The sequence below is a fragment of the Lissotriton helveticus genome, chromosome 5_1 (assembly GCF_964261635.1).
Source record: "Lissotriton helveticus chromosome 5_1, aLisHel1.1, whole genome shotgun sequence".
In the NCBI taxonomy this organism is placed as follows: Eukaryota; Metazoa; Chordata; class Amphibia; order Caudata; family Salamandridae; genus Lissotriton; species Lissotriton helveticus.
This window is the reverse complement of record NC_136065.1, coordinates 749,870,904-749,886,622: the sequence shown is the minus strand read 5'-3', so window position 1 is coordinate 749,886,622 and position 15,719 is coordinate 749,870,904. Positions and strand designations below refer to the sequence as shown.

Here is a 15,719-nt window from a genome sequence, read left to right as displayed (position 1 = left end):
TGTGGGCAAGGAGTGTTCACCCTGCAACTGCAGGCACCATCAAGCGTCCTAGCGGTTCACTTTGTCGTCCTTCCTGCCGGAACCAGACTTCAGAGCCCGACGAGATCTGGACTCCCAGACCTCTCCGACCTCTACCCGCATCTGCAGCACAGCTGAGATCCGTGGGTGCGACGAGGCACGTGGGACCGGCCATCTTGAAGAAGCTGCACTTCGCTTTCTGCACGACTTCAGAGGCATCCTCGATTAAGTGCTTTGGGGATTGAGAAGCCCCATCCCCGAGCAGCTCCTGCACCGAAGACCAGCCCTCCAGCATCCACGAGATCTGCGTGGGACCCTTTTGCTTGGTTGCTGCTAGACACGTTGTCTGGTCACTTGCCGGCTGGCTAGTGACCTCCTAGACGACGATCCTTGAAATCTGCACCGCTGGTCTGGTTGCTCCAGACTGGCCCTTGCTGCCTTCCAAAAGAGGAGCACCCCGGACACTCCTGGTCCGCACCAGGCGCCGTTTCCACTCACCGCGTCGGTTGCCTTTGCCAAGGCCTGTTGACTCCAAATCCGGTTCCGACACCGCCGACAGCGAGAGCCTGCGTGGGACAGTTCGTGCCTCCATCCTGGTCGTCGAAGACACCGCCTGGTCCACGTGGCTACAGAGACAAGCGTCCACTCTTCACCTGATCGCAACAGCACCTGGTTCCTTCCTGGTTCCACACCGGTCACTGGCTAGTGACTTTGAACATTGTCCCCTCTGCTTTCAGGTCCTCTTCTTCCTCGATCGACCCTTGGATCGCACCGGACATCTTCCTCCTGGTCGCCTGCAGCATCTTTCTTCAAGGCTCCATTGACTTCATCGCGGAAACCCGACACACTTTGGCACCTAAGCACCCGCAGCCCGTGGGTTAGGTAACAAGAGCATTTCGGTGCTCAAGGGTAGATTGACTCTCCTAGTGTCCAGATATCCAGTCGTTTTAGTCCTAACTAGTCGGAACTGTCTGTTACTTACCTTTTCGTAATTTGTTCTGCCCATTGCCTTTGTTCCGCATCTCGCGTGTGAGTTCACACTCTGCACACGCGTCCCGTGGGCCTCCTGCTACTTACCTAAGGTTAGGGTAGTGTAGTTCCCGCAATCCTACAGCCTCTGGGCATCCTCATTTCCTCTATCGATTTCCTTATACCATTTACTTAGTATATGGTCTGTCGTGCCCCTAGGGCACCATTGTAATTTGTGCGACTTACTGTATTTTTCTTAAAGAGTATTGTTTTGTGCTTAGCCCTCTGATCTCATAAAGAGTTCAGAGGTGCTTGTTATTAACAAATATATTGTTTATTTTCATATCAACCTGGGTGGTGTCCTTCCATCTGGTATTCAAGGGGTTATATGTGGTAAAACAGCTGGCTTCACATGCCAAAAGAGTTTAGCCTAAGACTGTTCTCTCCATGCTACAATTAGGATAGCTGGTCTATAAGGTTGACTTACAACCAATCACCATAAGGTTTGTTTGGACTGATACAAGGTGATCACTAGAACTAGTGAGCATTATATATCAGGCCAACTTCTCACACTCCCTGCAACCGCTGTGAGGACTAACCTCCTCACCGAGTTGCTTCAACCTCCAGTAAGCTCTTCAGATCCTCTGCTGGCGTTCAATGAGGCCCTTACCGAGGTTCTGATGGGCACCTCGTCCAAGCCCTCCACAAATCCCCCTGTGGATCGGAACGTGGCCCGACAACACCGCTCGGCTCCGGGGGATCCCTGCTTTCTGTCCACCCACCCCACCCCCGAGAGCCTGGTGATCCAGGCCTCAACGTCCCAGACCGCATTCCCAACCGCACCACCGGATTGGGAAGCCAAAAGGCTAGATCAGTTTGGCAAGAAACTGTTCTCCTCGGTCAGGCTAGGATTGCTGACAAGTTTTCGCCTCCCACATCTACAGCACGAGAATCACGGAATTGGTCTAAAATCCCACTGGCCCAGTGGACTCAGGTGCTACAAAACTCAATTCCCTCAGTTGGTCAGACTCCATCACAGGCCAACGAAGCGTTTAATGAATGGATAAACAACTCATTAAATGCCACGCTCCCTATGAAGAAAACTGTCTTAAAAAGAACCAGGATCTCAGCTCCCTGGTATTCGAACGAACTACGGGAGAAAAAGTGCTATTGTAAAAGACTAAGGGCCAGATGTAGGTAATTTGAATTTACCGATTCTTAAATACCGAATTTTACCGATTCGGTATTTAAAATCGGTAATCGAGATGTAGAGGAAAAATGGTTATTTTTTATCGAATCGGTAAAAATCGGTATCTGAGTTTCGGTAAATACCGATTCGGTATTTACCGAATCGTTATTTACTGATCGGTATGTCCAATGCATTTCTATGGGCCAAAAGGCCCATAGGAATGCATTGGAAATACCGATCGGTAAATACCGATCGGTATTTTCCGAATCGGACAGCAAACAAAAGTGAAACTTAACACAACAGCCAATCAGGTGCAACCACCCTCCCCCTTCCTACCAGGAAGTGGCTACACAGGCAGCTGCAACTAATTAGAAGGTTCTGGAAAGGCAGTTGGAGCAGAGAGACTGGGAGCAGCAGCAGACAGAGCTTGTGATTTTTTGAAAACTTTAACATGGAAAGCAGCAGGGACACTGAGCAGGCTGACAGAAAAAGAAAGCTTAAATTCAGTAGTATGGAGCTACAGGTCCTTGTTGAGGAGGTGGTAAAGGTACACCACAGACTTTTTGGAAAGCTGTCCCTTACTGTGCCAGAATCAACAAAAAGGAAAATATGGCTGGAAATCTTAGATAAAGTTAATGCAGTGGGAGTGACCACCAGAGTCACTGAAGACTTAAAAAAGAGGTTCTATGACCTAAGGAGCCTCACAAAGAAAAAATTGGCTGACCGCCACAAACAGTCACAGAAAACAGGTGGAGGAAAGAACACTGCACCCCCCCTCACCGACCTGGAGGAGCTGGTAGCCACAACCCTGGAGGCTGAAAGTGTCCATGGACTGGGAGAAGTGGACAGCTCGGCGCAATCTGCAAAAAAAAAGGTAAGATGCATGTACAGCAATCCCCTTCCCACCCCCATCCATCCCTCACCCCTTGCAGCTAAGTTACCCCAGTTCCAGGGTGTCTGTGCAAAACAGTAGCAATGCATCATGGTACACGTAGTCAGTGATTGAAAGACCATGCCACACAGCACTGTAACCAACAAGTTATTTAAATGAATGCAGACAAAATGAAGGGCAGGCAGCATGTACAAAGTGCAATGCTATATGTTTAATTGTAGTGGCTGTGACACATTTGCAACTAGCTGATATGTGCTCATATGTCCACAGGTCACACATCCAGAAGGCAGTCTGAGGAGGCAGAAGGCACGGCACCCGAGAGGGATGACAGTCAGGAGCCAGGGCCCAGTGCATCCCAGGACACAGGTGTTCCGAGTGGGCAGCCACCCTCCCAAGAAACTGACATCAGTGAAGAAATGCAGGGCTCCCCAATTTCTTCACAGTCACCACTATTGGTCTCATCACCAGAAATGCCTGCATCCCTTGTAGTAGTAACACCTGTTGCACACCCTAGCAGGAGGCATGTCGTTTCCCCACTGCTGGAAATGGAGACAGGTGCTGATGAAATGGTGGGTGAAGACTCACAGAACTTGTCTCAAGCTGACATCACTGCCACACTGCAGCCCAGCACAGAGCCTGTACCAAGTACCACTAGAGGGCGCACAGTCCAAGGAAGGGGTGTAGGTGCACGTGGGGAGGGGTCCAGTGTGTTCCAAGGCCTGGAGGGATCCATGGTCAGGATTCAGAGGATGCAGGGCAAAGGCATCATGGCCTGTCAAAGACAAATGCGAAACCTGAACATCAACATGCAGGTATTGGCAATGGCATAAAAGAGCTGGTGGAAGTGAACAAGAGCATGGCAACAGGCATACAGCAACTGTGCACAAAACTTGACTCTGAAATTGCTTCAAGGCGCAGGGACAAGCAGCGCGCAGAGAGAACTCAGAAATCCATACACCGCCTGGCAACAGCCACATCCCTGCTATGCAGGCGTAGCATCAATAGTCAGGAAGTCCTGACTCATAATAGCAACCAGTTGACAAGGGGCATAGCTGGAATGACCGGGGTGATGGAGGCCCTACTCAATGCACAAAGTTCTGCTATTGACGTGCCAGACACTGAAGCTAGCACCAGTAGGAGAAGCACAGCTAGCCCCCATGGCGTAGAGCCAAGGAGGAGCAGCAGGCGACAGGGTGAGGCTACAGGCCAAACGCCCATTGAACAGGCTGAGCCACAGACACCTGCCAGTGCAAAGCGTGGCCGAAAATGAACAGTTGTAACTATGGCCTACTGCCATTGGACATTTGATTCATAGTTAATAAAGTTTTATTTGCACATTTGTGCCATTTCAACCTGCCTAGTGACAATATACAACTACGGTGGGTGGATTCAACACCTGTCTGAGTGTGTTTGCTCACTGTGAGCATTCCTGTCAAATGCTTACTGTTGTACTTTTGTTCTTTAACATATCTTGACAAAATATAATTAAACAGAAGCTTGTGCTTTCAGCATAGCTCAGTGTCTTCACTTACTCAGAAATAGTTGTGTGTAATTTCATCACGTCTGTATCTGCCATCACTTGGTGTTGACACTCCAGCAGGTTGTCTTTCAGGCACAGCAATGTTGTCGTCATTATCCTCATAGTCAGATAACTCCACCTCAGTCCCCTTCTTAACAGCCAGATTGTGCAACATAGCACAGGCAGCAATGATCTTACAGCAGGTGATGGGGGTATACTGCCTTGCACCTCCGCTCTTGTGCAAGCATCTAAACCTGCTTTTCCAGATACCAAATGTTCTCTCAACAACATTGCGTGTGCTCTTGTGTGCCCGGTTGTATCTCCTTTGGCTGGGTGTTGAGGGGTTGAGGTAGGGGGTGAGTATGAAGGAGCGGAGGGCATATGCACTGTCTCCTAAAATGAAAAGGGAATAATTTACTCACATGCATACATGTACTGCTTATTGCAATAGGTGTAATAGGTGTCGCACGCTGTCTCTTACCTAGGAGGTAGCCTTCACCAAATTCCCCTGCAGTCAGGCGTGCATAGATGCCATTGTTTTGAAATATATAGGAGTCGTGGGTACTTCCTGGGAATTTTACTACAAGGTCTGTGATGACGTTCTTTGCATTGCAAATCACCTGCACGTTGATGGTGTGGCTGACTTCCTATTGCGGTAAATGTATTCTGTGGCAGCAGGGGGACAAATGGGGATGTGCGTGCCATCAATGCATCCGATGATATGGGGAAATCTTGCCATCTGGTAGAAGTCAGATTTGGTTTGAACAAGTTCAGCATGGGTGGATGGAAAAGAAATGTAATGCTCCATCCTATGCAACATGGCGTCAAGGAAATTGTGAAAAAACCTTGAGAGGCTGCTCTGGGTCACCCCTCCCACCGCAGCTACCACGCTCTGGTAGCTCCCTAACGCCAGCAGGTGGATGCTGCACAGCACCTGTACATGGGGTGGAATTGCATGTGCCCTTGGGGTGGGGTGCTGCAACAGTAGTTTTAGGTCCCTGATGAGCTCCAAGATGGTGTCTGGAGCCAACCTGTACGTTTGTAGTATCTCTTCCTCTGTGAGCATGAACAGGGTCACCCTCTGCCTGTAAACCTGCTCCTGTCTCAGCCATTCCCTCTCTCCTTCCTCCTGTAGCCGTAGCCGTCTTGCAATGACATAAAATGCTGCCATTGTGCAAACAGAATTGCATTTTGGGTCCATTTTTATAGGCTGCACCTGGTTACCACCTGATTTGAATCCAGGGTAAATACCGACTCTTAAATACCGATTTTGGAGCAAAATCGGTATTTCAGGGCCTCCCTACATCTCAATCTTCAATTTTAGCTATTCTTAATTACCGATTCGGTATTTTACCGATCGGTAAGTACACCGATCGGTAAGTTTACTGATCAGTAATTTTTCTGATTCCGTTTGATTACCGGTCGGTAAGTTTACCGATTCGGTAAATTTACCGATTCGGCCTATTTTCTATCACCTACATACCGATCGCTCAATACCGTTCGGTAACGGCCGAAAATACCGATTTTCGGCCGTTACCGACCGGTAAAAGCCTACCTACATCTGGCCCTAGAACGCAAATGGCGACTAGGATATGCTGGAGCAGACAAAATTATCTACAGAGAGGCTATTAGAGCATATAAAAAAGACATAAAGAGCGCGCAATCCTTATATTATTCACACAAAATTGCAGAGGCCAGCTCCAGCTCCAAGGAGATTTACAATATTGTAAAAAATCTTATCAACCTCCCAACACCTCCACTTAGTGACGAAAATCCTCGGCTTCGTTGTGAAGATCTGGCCAATTTCTTCTTCCAGAAAATCACTCTCATCTACTCCTCTTTTCCATCCTCAGAGCAGACCACCTCGAAAGAGAAACTTCTATGCCCCCCACAAGGAAACCCTTCCAACTGCCCTCCAGTTTTGGCGGAATTTCCCCAGATGGATGCGGACCATCTCACCTCCCTCATGCATCAGGTGAAATATGTCTCCCCTAGGGATCCAGCACCCCCACATATTCTAGTCTCTGCTACACAGACCATTCTCCCTACACTGCTAGCAGTACTTCACACCTCGATCTCCACCAGCACAGTCCCAGTGGCTTGGAAACAGGCTATGGTGAGGGCCCTCGTTAAAAAACCCAATCTCGATACCAAGAATTTTAACAACTTTCGCCCAATGTCCTTGCTGCCTTGGGCAGCTAAAATCCTGGAGAAATACATAAACGGCCTATTAACAATCTTTCTCGAGCAAAACCAGCTGCTCGATCCCTCCCAGACTGGCTTTCGTCCCAAGCATGGGACCGAGACTGCACTACTGGCTGTCACAGAGGAGTCCAGGAGGATCTTAGATCGGGGAGGATCGGTGGCAGTCATCCTCCTCGATCTGAGCGCGGCATTTGATACCGTTAACCACGATATTCTCTTGCAGCGTCTCCTGGACACCGGAATATCTGACAGGGCCCTGGAGTGGCTCAGGTCTTACCTGAAGGATAGATCTTTCCAGGTGTACGAGGGCAATGTCACCTCCTCCAGTAAGCCTCTAGGATGTGGAGTCCCGCAGGGATCATCGTTGAGCCCGACGTTATTTAACATCTACATGAGGCCACTAGCTGAGATCGTTCGTCCGTATGGTATAAAGATCATTACCTACGCGGCCGATACTCAGCTCGTGGTCTCTCTGGCACAGGAAGGGGGATCTTCAGTGGGTGTGGATCTTGCTGGTTGCCTGGAGATGGTTAAGAGCTGGATGACCAAGTCTTGTCTCAAACTCAACGGAGACAAGACTGAGCTCATGCTCCCAGGTCGTATTACATCATCCTCTATCAACACTCTCTGGCCACCCAGCTTAGGTCCGCCCCCTGCTCCTAAAGATACCATTCAGAGCCTCGGTGTCTGGTTGGATAGGTCCCTGTCATTTGACCAGCAGGCAATAAAACTATCTGCCATCTGTTTCGGCATCCTTAGAGTCATCAGAAAAATCCTCCCTCTACTTCCCTTCGAAGCAAGAAAGACCGTGGTCTTGGGCCTGATCCAATCACAGTTGGATTTCGGGAATGCTTTATATCTGGGAGCTCCTGACTTTACTCTGCGCAAACTGCAGCTGATACAGAATTGCGCAGCACGGACTCTTTTACAAATCCCCCGCAGATCTTCAGTAAAGCCCGGCCTACGGAGACTGCACTGGCTTCCCGTTAGGGAAAGAGTTAATTTAAAATCACTCTGTATCGCACATCAGGCCTTCTGGTCTTTGGGCCCGGCAATTAATCTCCCCCCTATCACTCCCTATCATCCTGCCAGACAGTTGCGCTCAACCTCTGCCAATCTGGCCATTGTGCCGAAAATAAAGAAATCAAGATCGGGAGGCCGCTCTTTTTCGTATAATGTAGCCAAGCTGTGGAATGCCCTCCACCAGCATTTAAGATCTAACCCCGACCTTGTTTCTTTCCGCAAACAGCTGAAAACGCTGCTGTTCATCAACTAGTAGTGGGTAAACTCCCTACCTAAGCCCCAGTTGGTATTCTCAGCGCTTGGACGCCTCAGGGTAGCTATGTGCGCTTTAGAAAACTCAATTCATTCATTCATTCATTGCAGTTGATAGATCTGGGGGTCTCTAGTTGGCAATGGTTATCACCTTTGTCCAAATAGGGACCCTTACTTCTATGTCAGGATAAGGGGATTGCACTCCTTAATAACCCCTGCTCACCCCCTTGGTAGCTTGGCACGAGCAGACAGGCTTATCTCAGAGGCAGTGTGTTTAGCATTTGTGAATATACACAATAATACAGTGATAACACTACAGATGGACACAAAACAGGTTTTATAAAAATAAGTATTCTTTATATAGACTTAAACATAAGACTTCAAACGACAAAAATCCACAATACTACATGTAGGAGAGTAGGGTCTGCTTCCTATGGTCACCCCCACTTTTTGCTTTTGCTTTACTGGTTTTCAACTTAGATATGGCTGTGGGCCTGCTAATCAGATCCACAGCCCAGATGCACTCTCTCTAAATTCACCATGTACTCTAGGCACATCCACAATTGGAAATTGGTTCACCTTATCAGCCCCTGTAGAAGTGTACCCTAGGAAACTCAGGGCATAGGTGTAACCAAGGCCTACCAGGGGCTGCAGCATGTATTATGCCACCCCTGGCTGGCCATCCAAACTGACACAACTGGCTGATCACTCAGCTGGGGCAAGGTCGTGTAATCACCCCTTGCTTAGGTATAGTATTCCTATATCTAACTTTATATATAGACACACAGTAACCTATAAGTCACTCCTATGGCAGGCCTTAACAATCCTGGAGGCAGAGTGCTTGGTTATGTGTGAGATGGTGCTCTAGCATGAGCTGAGCCTGCCTGCAGCTTGCGGAACCATGTCCTTATAGCTGTTCTATGATATCACCATACCATATACTCTTAAGTGCATTATAATCCTCGCGGTTACATGCTAACTTTGGTTTGGCTTGTCGTGTAAGGTGTCATACGCTTTGGAATACTACCCGCTTGCCAATTCTGGCGACGGGGGTAGCATTTCACCCTTCTAGAGGGAGAAGGCATGTTGTTGCTGACTATCCCGGTTAAAGTTAACCAGAGCCCCAGCGTCACAAAATGGACACTGCTGCCACAGACACAAGTCTGACCTCCTGCTGCTGGGAGTCCTTCCAGTCACGGAGGTTTGGACAATAGGTTTCCTGCCTGGAGAGGTGCGAGCACCACCCCAGAGAGGACTTTCTGTATTGGGACAGGGAGGGCTGAATAGATTGAGACACTGCCTGAGGCACACCAGGTGCTTCATGCATACCCCAGTTCAAACCAGTTGCTGGGGCACCCCAGCCCCAGCTCTGGCGCGAAACTGGACAAAGGAAAGGGGGTGTAACCACCCCCCTCCCTGATCCCACCCATAGGAGGGACCTAGAAAGTAATCCAGCCCCTTTTAGTTGTATAAAAGTAGGAGCTGGGTCCTGAGACTTTAGATTAATCCTGAATCGAAACTTAACACGAAACTTTGGACCTTCGACGTTCTGCTGAAGCTGAAGACTGAAGAATCTCCCTTGTGGCCAAGGAGTGACCACCCTGGGCACCCAGGCACCATCCAGCAAATCAACGGCTTGCTTTGTCGACGTTCCTGCCGGAACCCGAGCACAGAGCCTGACAAGACCCAGACTTCCAGACCTCTCTGACCCTCTCTTCACGACTGCAGCATAGCTGAGATCCGTGGAGGCGACGAGACACGTGGGACCGGACATCTTAAAAAGCCTGCAACTTGCTAACTGTGTAGCTCCTGAGGTATCCTCGAAGCTGTGCACTGGGGAGTGAGTAGCCCCGAATCCGAGCTCCACCTGCACCGAAGATCAGCTCTCCACACGCTCTGCGTGGGGCCCTTCTGCTTGTGTTCTGCTAGACGCGTTGTCCGGTTGCTGGCCAGTTGGCTAGTAGTCTCTGTGATGACAATCCTTTTGAATCACCTCGCTGGTCTGGTTGCTCCAGACTGGCCCTTGCCTCCCTACAAAGTTGAGGTACCTCAGACCTTGCTGGTCTGAACCAGGAGCCTTCTTTGAATCCTGCGTGGGTTGCCTTTGCCAAGGCTTGTTGACTCCAATCCTGCAGTTGACCCCTACATCTGCGAGGACCTTCGTGGGACAGCTCGCCTCCAGCACCTGGTCGTCCTTGACGCCTCCTGGTCCGCGTGGCTGAAGAGACAAGCTTCACAACAGCACCTGATTGCTCCTCGACATCGTCTGGTTCCTTCCTGGTTCCACCCAGTCACTGGTTAGTGACCCAGACTCTGCCCCCTCTGCTTTCAGGTCCTCTTCATTCTCGATCCACCCTTGGATCCACCCGGACATCTTCCTCCTGGTCGCCTGCAGCATCTTTCTTCAGGTCTCCATAGGATCCAACGACGAAACCCGACACATCTTCACACCTATGCCACCGCCGTCCCTAGGTGAGGTAACGGGAGTACTTTGGTGCTCCCAAGGGTATTGACTATCCAAGTGTCTAAATTTGTAGTTGTTTCCTCCTAGCTAAACCGGAAGTGTCCTAAATCCTTTTAAATCTGACTTCTAAGTTCCCATTGACTTTGCATTGAATCCCGCGTGTGTGTAAAGACACTGCACGCGCCGCCTGTGGGCCTCCTACTCCTAAACTATTGTTCAGATAGTGTAGCTCCAGCGATTCCCTAGGCCCTAGGCTTTTCCTTTTCTCGTGACGTGGTACTTATACCATTTTCTTAGTAGATGGTTTGCTTCGCCCCTAGGGCCTAACCGTAATTTGTGCAACTTAACATATGATAACTAAGTGTCTTGTTATGTGCCTTTGCTTCTGACCTCATAAAGAGTTCAGAGGAGTGTGTTGAGAATAAATACATATATATTTTCTATATATCCTGTGTGGTGTCCTTTCATTTGGTATTCAAGGGGTTGCATATGGTAAAACAGCTGGCTTTACACGCCCTCAAGAGTCTTTTAGCCTAAGACTGCTCTGTCCATGCTACCACTAGGTTAGCAGGTCTATAAGGTTGTCTTTACAACCACCACCATAAGGGTTGATTGAACTGGTGCAAGGTAATCACTAGAATAATGAACATCATATACCAGGCCAACTTCTCACAGCAAGTTCCATTGAATATAATGGAATGGTGATACAGTGGATGTCACATTTGTGTTGGAGTAACCCTGTCCGCCAAGATCGTCATGAGGCACTTAATGTAGCTGCAGATTTCTTACCCATCCTTCCTGCTCTTTGAATGGATTTATCCATCTATGGTGCTCCTATGAGTTTTATAGTGCTCCTCACCAGTACATCAACAACCTTCTTGGCTCCTTTGGAAACGTTGGAAAAAGTAACTGATGTCTGTAGGCTGGGGAGGCACCTATATGGGCACCATGTACGTCACTTTCGGCACTTAGACCGATGCTTTGCCTGACGTCGCCACCAACAGGTGTGCAGAGTTTCTGCTTGACAAGTTTCCTGATCCAGTCTGATGCCTGAAGATTTTTCCACATTATGGAGTCTGCAGCTAAATTGAGTCTGTTACAAATGAGATTTCTGGTTGGCTAGGGCATGCCCTTAACCCAGGCAGAAACCACCACTCTAGTAAGGGTAAGGGAGTTACCCACTGAAGATAACCCCTGCTCACCCCCATGGTAGCTTGGCACGAGCAGTCAGGCTTATCCCAGAGGCAATGTGTAAATCGTTTGTGCAACACACACACCCAGCAGCGACACACTAGGCACACCACAAAAGAACTCCACAAAAGGTTATATAAAAAATAGCCTTTGTATCGTCATAAACACATTAGAACCTAATCACACAAGATACGCTGTGCGAACTGGCACCAGGTAGTAATTTACATGGGGTTATATACATGACCGGGTCAATTGAGCCACTGTCAGACCATTAGAAAGCACAAGTAGTAAATATGAAACAACCAGCAACTACTGGTAAAATACTGTACTCCGCATCATCACATTAGACATACACACATTATGCATCACATTAGGGCCTTACGCCCTCCCAGTTCATCAGGTGCTTCACAGGCCACTGGCCTTTTCTCGGGGGCTCATCTGGGACTTCCCCGTCATGCCCTATGTCCACCAAATCCAATGCCGCCAGAGCTGGCACAGGCAGGCCAGCTCGTAGGGACCCCAGGTAGCAGCAGCTGGGTCCCACAGTGGTTCCTCCTTGCCCAGCAGTCCTTTGGCCTCACAGCTCCAAGGAAGCACAAGTAAGCACCTTTTCAAGGGGTCACAGCCCCAATATTTATACCAGGCTTTGTCTTTACCCTGGCACATGGCTTGGAGATCCAGTCCCAACTGGATCTGGGGGGTGTGGGATAATTTTCTATACAGTGCTCACCCCCTCCTTTGTCAGGTTGAGCTCTAACCCCAGACACACCACAGGGGGGCGGAGCCAGCATTGAACAAGGCAGGCACAGACCTATTTAGGGTCAAGGGCTATTCCTCCCACTATTCTAAATGCAGATCTGCCCATTCAGGCTAGCGCTGACTCACCCGGCCCCTCTGGAGCCTCACACCTCACCAGCCCCAGTCACTCAAAAGCCAGACATGCAATACACATCAGGCAGGCAGACACATTGCTCACAGAAATTGCAACCTCTAAAAGTGGCATTTCTAAAATAGTGATAATAAATCTGCCACACCACCGCTACGCAGCATTTATTATTACTTTTCCAAACATACCAAACTTGACCACGCTGCTCCTCTCATATCAGGAATTAACACTGAAACACTTATCAGGTAATCCCCAATGCATTCCTATGACATGGCAGCTTCACAGCAGTGAGAAGCAAACATGGATGTTCGTCACTAATAGGACATGTCCCACACTTAAAGTACATTTCCTACCTTTTACCTACATTGCACCCTGGCCATAGGGCTAGCTAGGGCCTACCTTAGGGGTGGCTGACATGCAGTAAAAGGGATGGGGATCACAGACGTGGCAACAAGTTTGCGTGCCACATCACATCGGCAGTAAACTGCGCGTACAGGCCCTGCGATGGCAGAGGCCTGAGACAGGTTTGAAAGGCTAATCTGGTGGGTGGCGGAAGCAGCGTTGCAAGCCCACCAGTAGCATTGAATTTACTGTCACTGGGTATGCTAGATACCACTTTACTGGGGACTGATAGATAAATTAAATATGCCAAACAGGTGTAGGCCAATCTTACCATGTTTACCACAGAGAGCACACTCACTTTATACTGGACAGCAGTGGTAAAGTGCCCAGAGTCCTAAAACTACCAACACCATGTCAGAAAAAAATACTAGCAGGAAGGCAGAAAGTTCAGGGATCACCCTACAAAAAGGGCCAAGACCAACAGAGTCTCACTCGATTCAGGAGTTTCTGAAGCTGAGTAACGTGTTCAATTTGAGTGCTCATTGGTGTTGCAACTCTGTCACTTCCAGAATTGAATAGTGTTGACGCATAGTCTCATGGTGCCACCTACTAGTGAGCTGGATTGCTGCTTCTTTGTTTTCCGGATTTAGTATGGAGCCTCTGAAAAATTCACAAGATCTGGGGTTAGAGTATCAACCAGAAAAAGACTTACTGAAGGTAAGTGACTTGTTATTTTGTGAGCATCATCTATTGGCATTTTTATTTGACCTGTTGGTTTCTGTGTGTCATTAAGTAGTGGTTTCTGTAGCGATCAAAGATGTGGTCCTGATTTTTGTATTTTAGTTAGTGTTAATTTATATGTTTCTTTTGTCCCTTTCAGGAAGTGTGCAAAGATAGCTGCTCATTATGGATTTAGTGACGTATTTGATAATCTCATAATTTCCCTGTGCAAATTTACTGCTCTCAGCAGTGAGGTAAGTTCGTATTGCTTTCCAGGAAATATGTTTTATAAAAATGCAAACCAACAAAAAGATCCATTAGCTGCTTGCTCACAAAGACATTAATCCACACAATGTGATATGAAGACCTTCTCATTACTGTTAAAAAGAAAAATACCCTAGGTTGCATTTTGCCTCGTGAGTAAAATAAAAAAGTAATTCTGTTTTCACAGCAAACTTCAATTATTATGTATAATCCTAAAATACACTCTTAGACCAAAGCAAATCGTGTATATCACTGAAGTGATTATTTCCACGAAACTTGAGCGTGAAAACTTTTTTTTTTTTTTTTCCCAACTTTTGTAACTGGCCAGTCCTCGTTTCATAATATTTGTCAGTTTCATAGTTTTGGGTTTTAACTGTTTCTTAGATTTATTTGATGAATCTATTCTGATATCTTGAATGTAATTAAAGTCACCTCCTATGACTAAGGATCCTTCAGATAGAACCAATGAATCATAAATGTGTTGCAATGCCTCGGTGCCAGACAGCAAAAACAGGGCCATGGTAGTTCAACAAGTTAAGGACACCTGCAATCCTGACCGTGACAATTTAGGAGTTTTGGTCTTGAAATGGCTCTCCTGCACAAATATTTTCTTGGGGGAGAAGGACGACAACCAATTCCACTGAGGACTCACTTTCCGATTATTCCACAATCCATTCGCATTACATGTAATCTTCCTAATATTCTGGACCATCAGCTGCATAAAAAAATGGATCTCACACCAACTTTTTCTCTATTATTCTCATACTCCTCTTTTTTACTCTAGGCTTTACTAACTGTCTAGGGCTAGGCTTTTCTAATTGGAAGTGAAATACTTTTCTCCTCTCCTACTCCTTGTTCTCTGCGCACACACCCCCACCCCCTACTTCTACTCCCCCTCCCCATCCCCTCTGTCTCCTCAATTACTTCCCATGAGACAGGGGATCCCCACCTTGCTGCCTCGCTCATCCTCTCAACCAAGAGGTTCCATGGAATAGCTTCTAGTGCCCACCCATCCATATCTCCCCTCAAACCCCCTCACAAGTGCATACGAGCCATATCCTTCATTGAGTCACTCCCATACACCTTTAAATGTTGATTGATTTCAAAAAGGCATGCACTTCTTCCACTGACACAAACAAATGTAATTGATCTTTCTGAAGAACTTCAAACTTATCAGATTGAAACACGGAAACCTGACCTCCAAAAAGTCTAAACTAATGAATCAGCCTTTGAAAGGCCCTTAGGTGCTGTGCCGTGGCCACTGATAATTCAGAAAAAACTTTCACATTAGCATTATTAAAGGCAGTAAAAAAAGCTTTTGCTGAATTGCTGTATTCAATTTTTGTTCTTTGATGGTCAAGTCTGAGAAATTTACTAAAATTGTCAGTGGATATTTGACATCCGCAGTTCCCTGAGCAGGGACTCTATGCACCTTCAAAATCATTGTCATCAGGGGTTTATGACGAAATATACTTATTAAACAATGAATTAATTAGTTGAGGAACAGTCTGGATAACCTCCCTCCGGAAATCCGGTAAATCTCAGATTTGAGCGCCACAAATGATTATCCATAGCCTTCAATTTGGTCTCATACTGGCGCACTTTACTTTGCCCCAGGAAAATGTTTTTCTCATATTGGGACAATTTATCCTCTATATCCGATATTTTTTGTTCTGCTTCTTGTAGACCTTGAATACTCAAAGTACAGCCCAAGGGGCGCACGCAGCCCTCCTGACCTTTAATTGCGGCCCCCTGATTAACAGCAACACTGTGCTGCTGTTACCT

The 15,719-nt window shown here is 47.6% G+C and overlaps 1 protein-coding gene across 4 annotated transcripts in view; it reads left to right on the top strand.

Moving 5' to 3' along the window:
• The window catches only part of GBF1 (golgi brefeldin A resistant guanine nucleotide exchange factor 1), a 2,365,494-nt gene that overhangs the window by 1,308,436 nt on the left and 1,041,339 nt on the right, over positions 1-15,719 (top strand). For all 4 annotated transcript variants that reach the window (XM_078643218.1, XM_078643217.1, XM_078643220.1 and 1 more), the window contains exon 23: positions 13,831-13,924. In XM_078643218.1, coding sequence (XP_078499344.1) covers positions 13,831-13,924 — 94 coding nt within the window. The remainder of the gene's footprint in view (positions 1-13,830; positions 13,925-15,719) is intronic.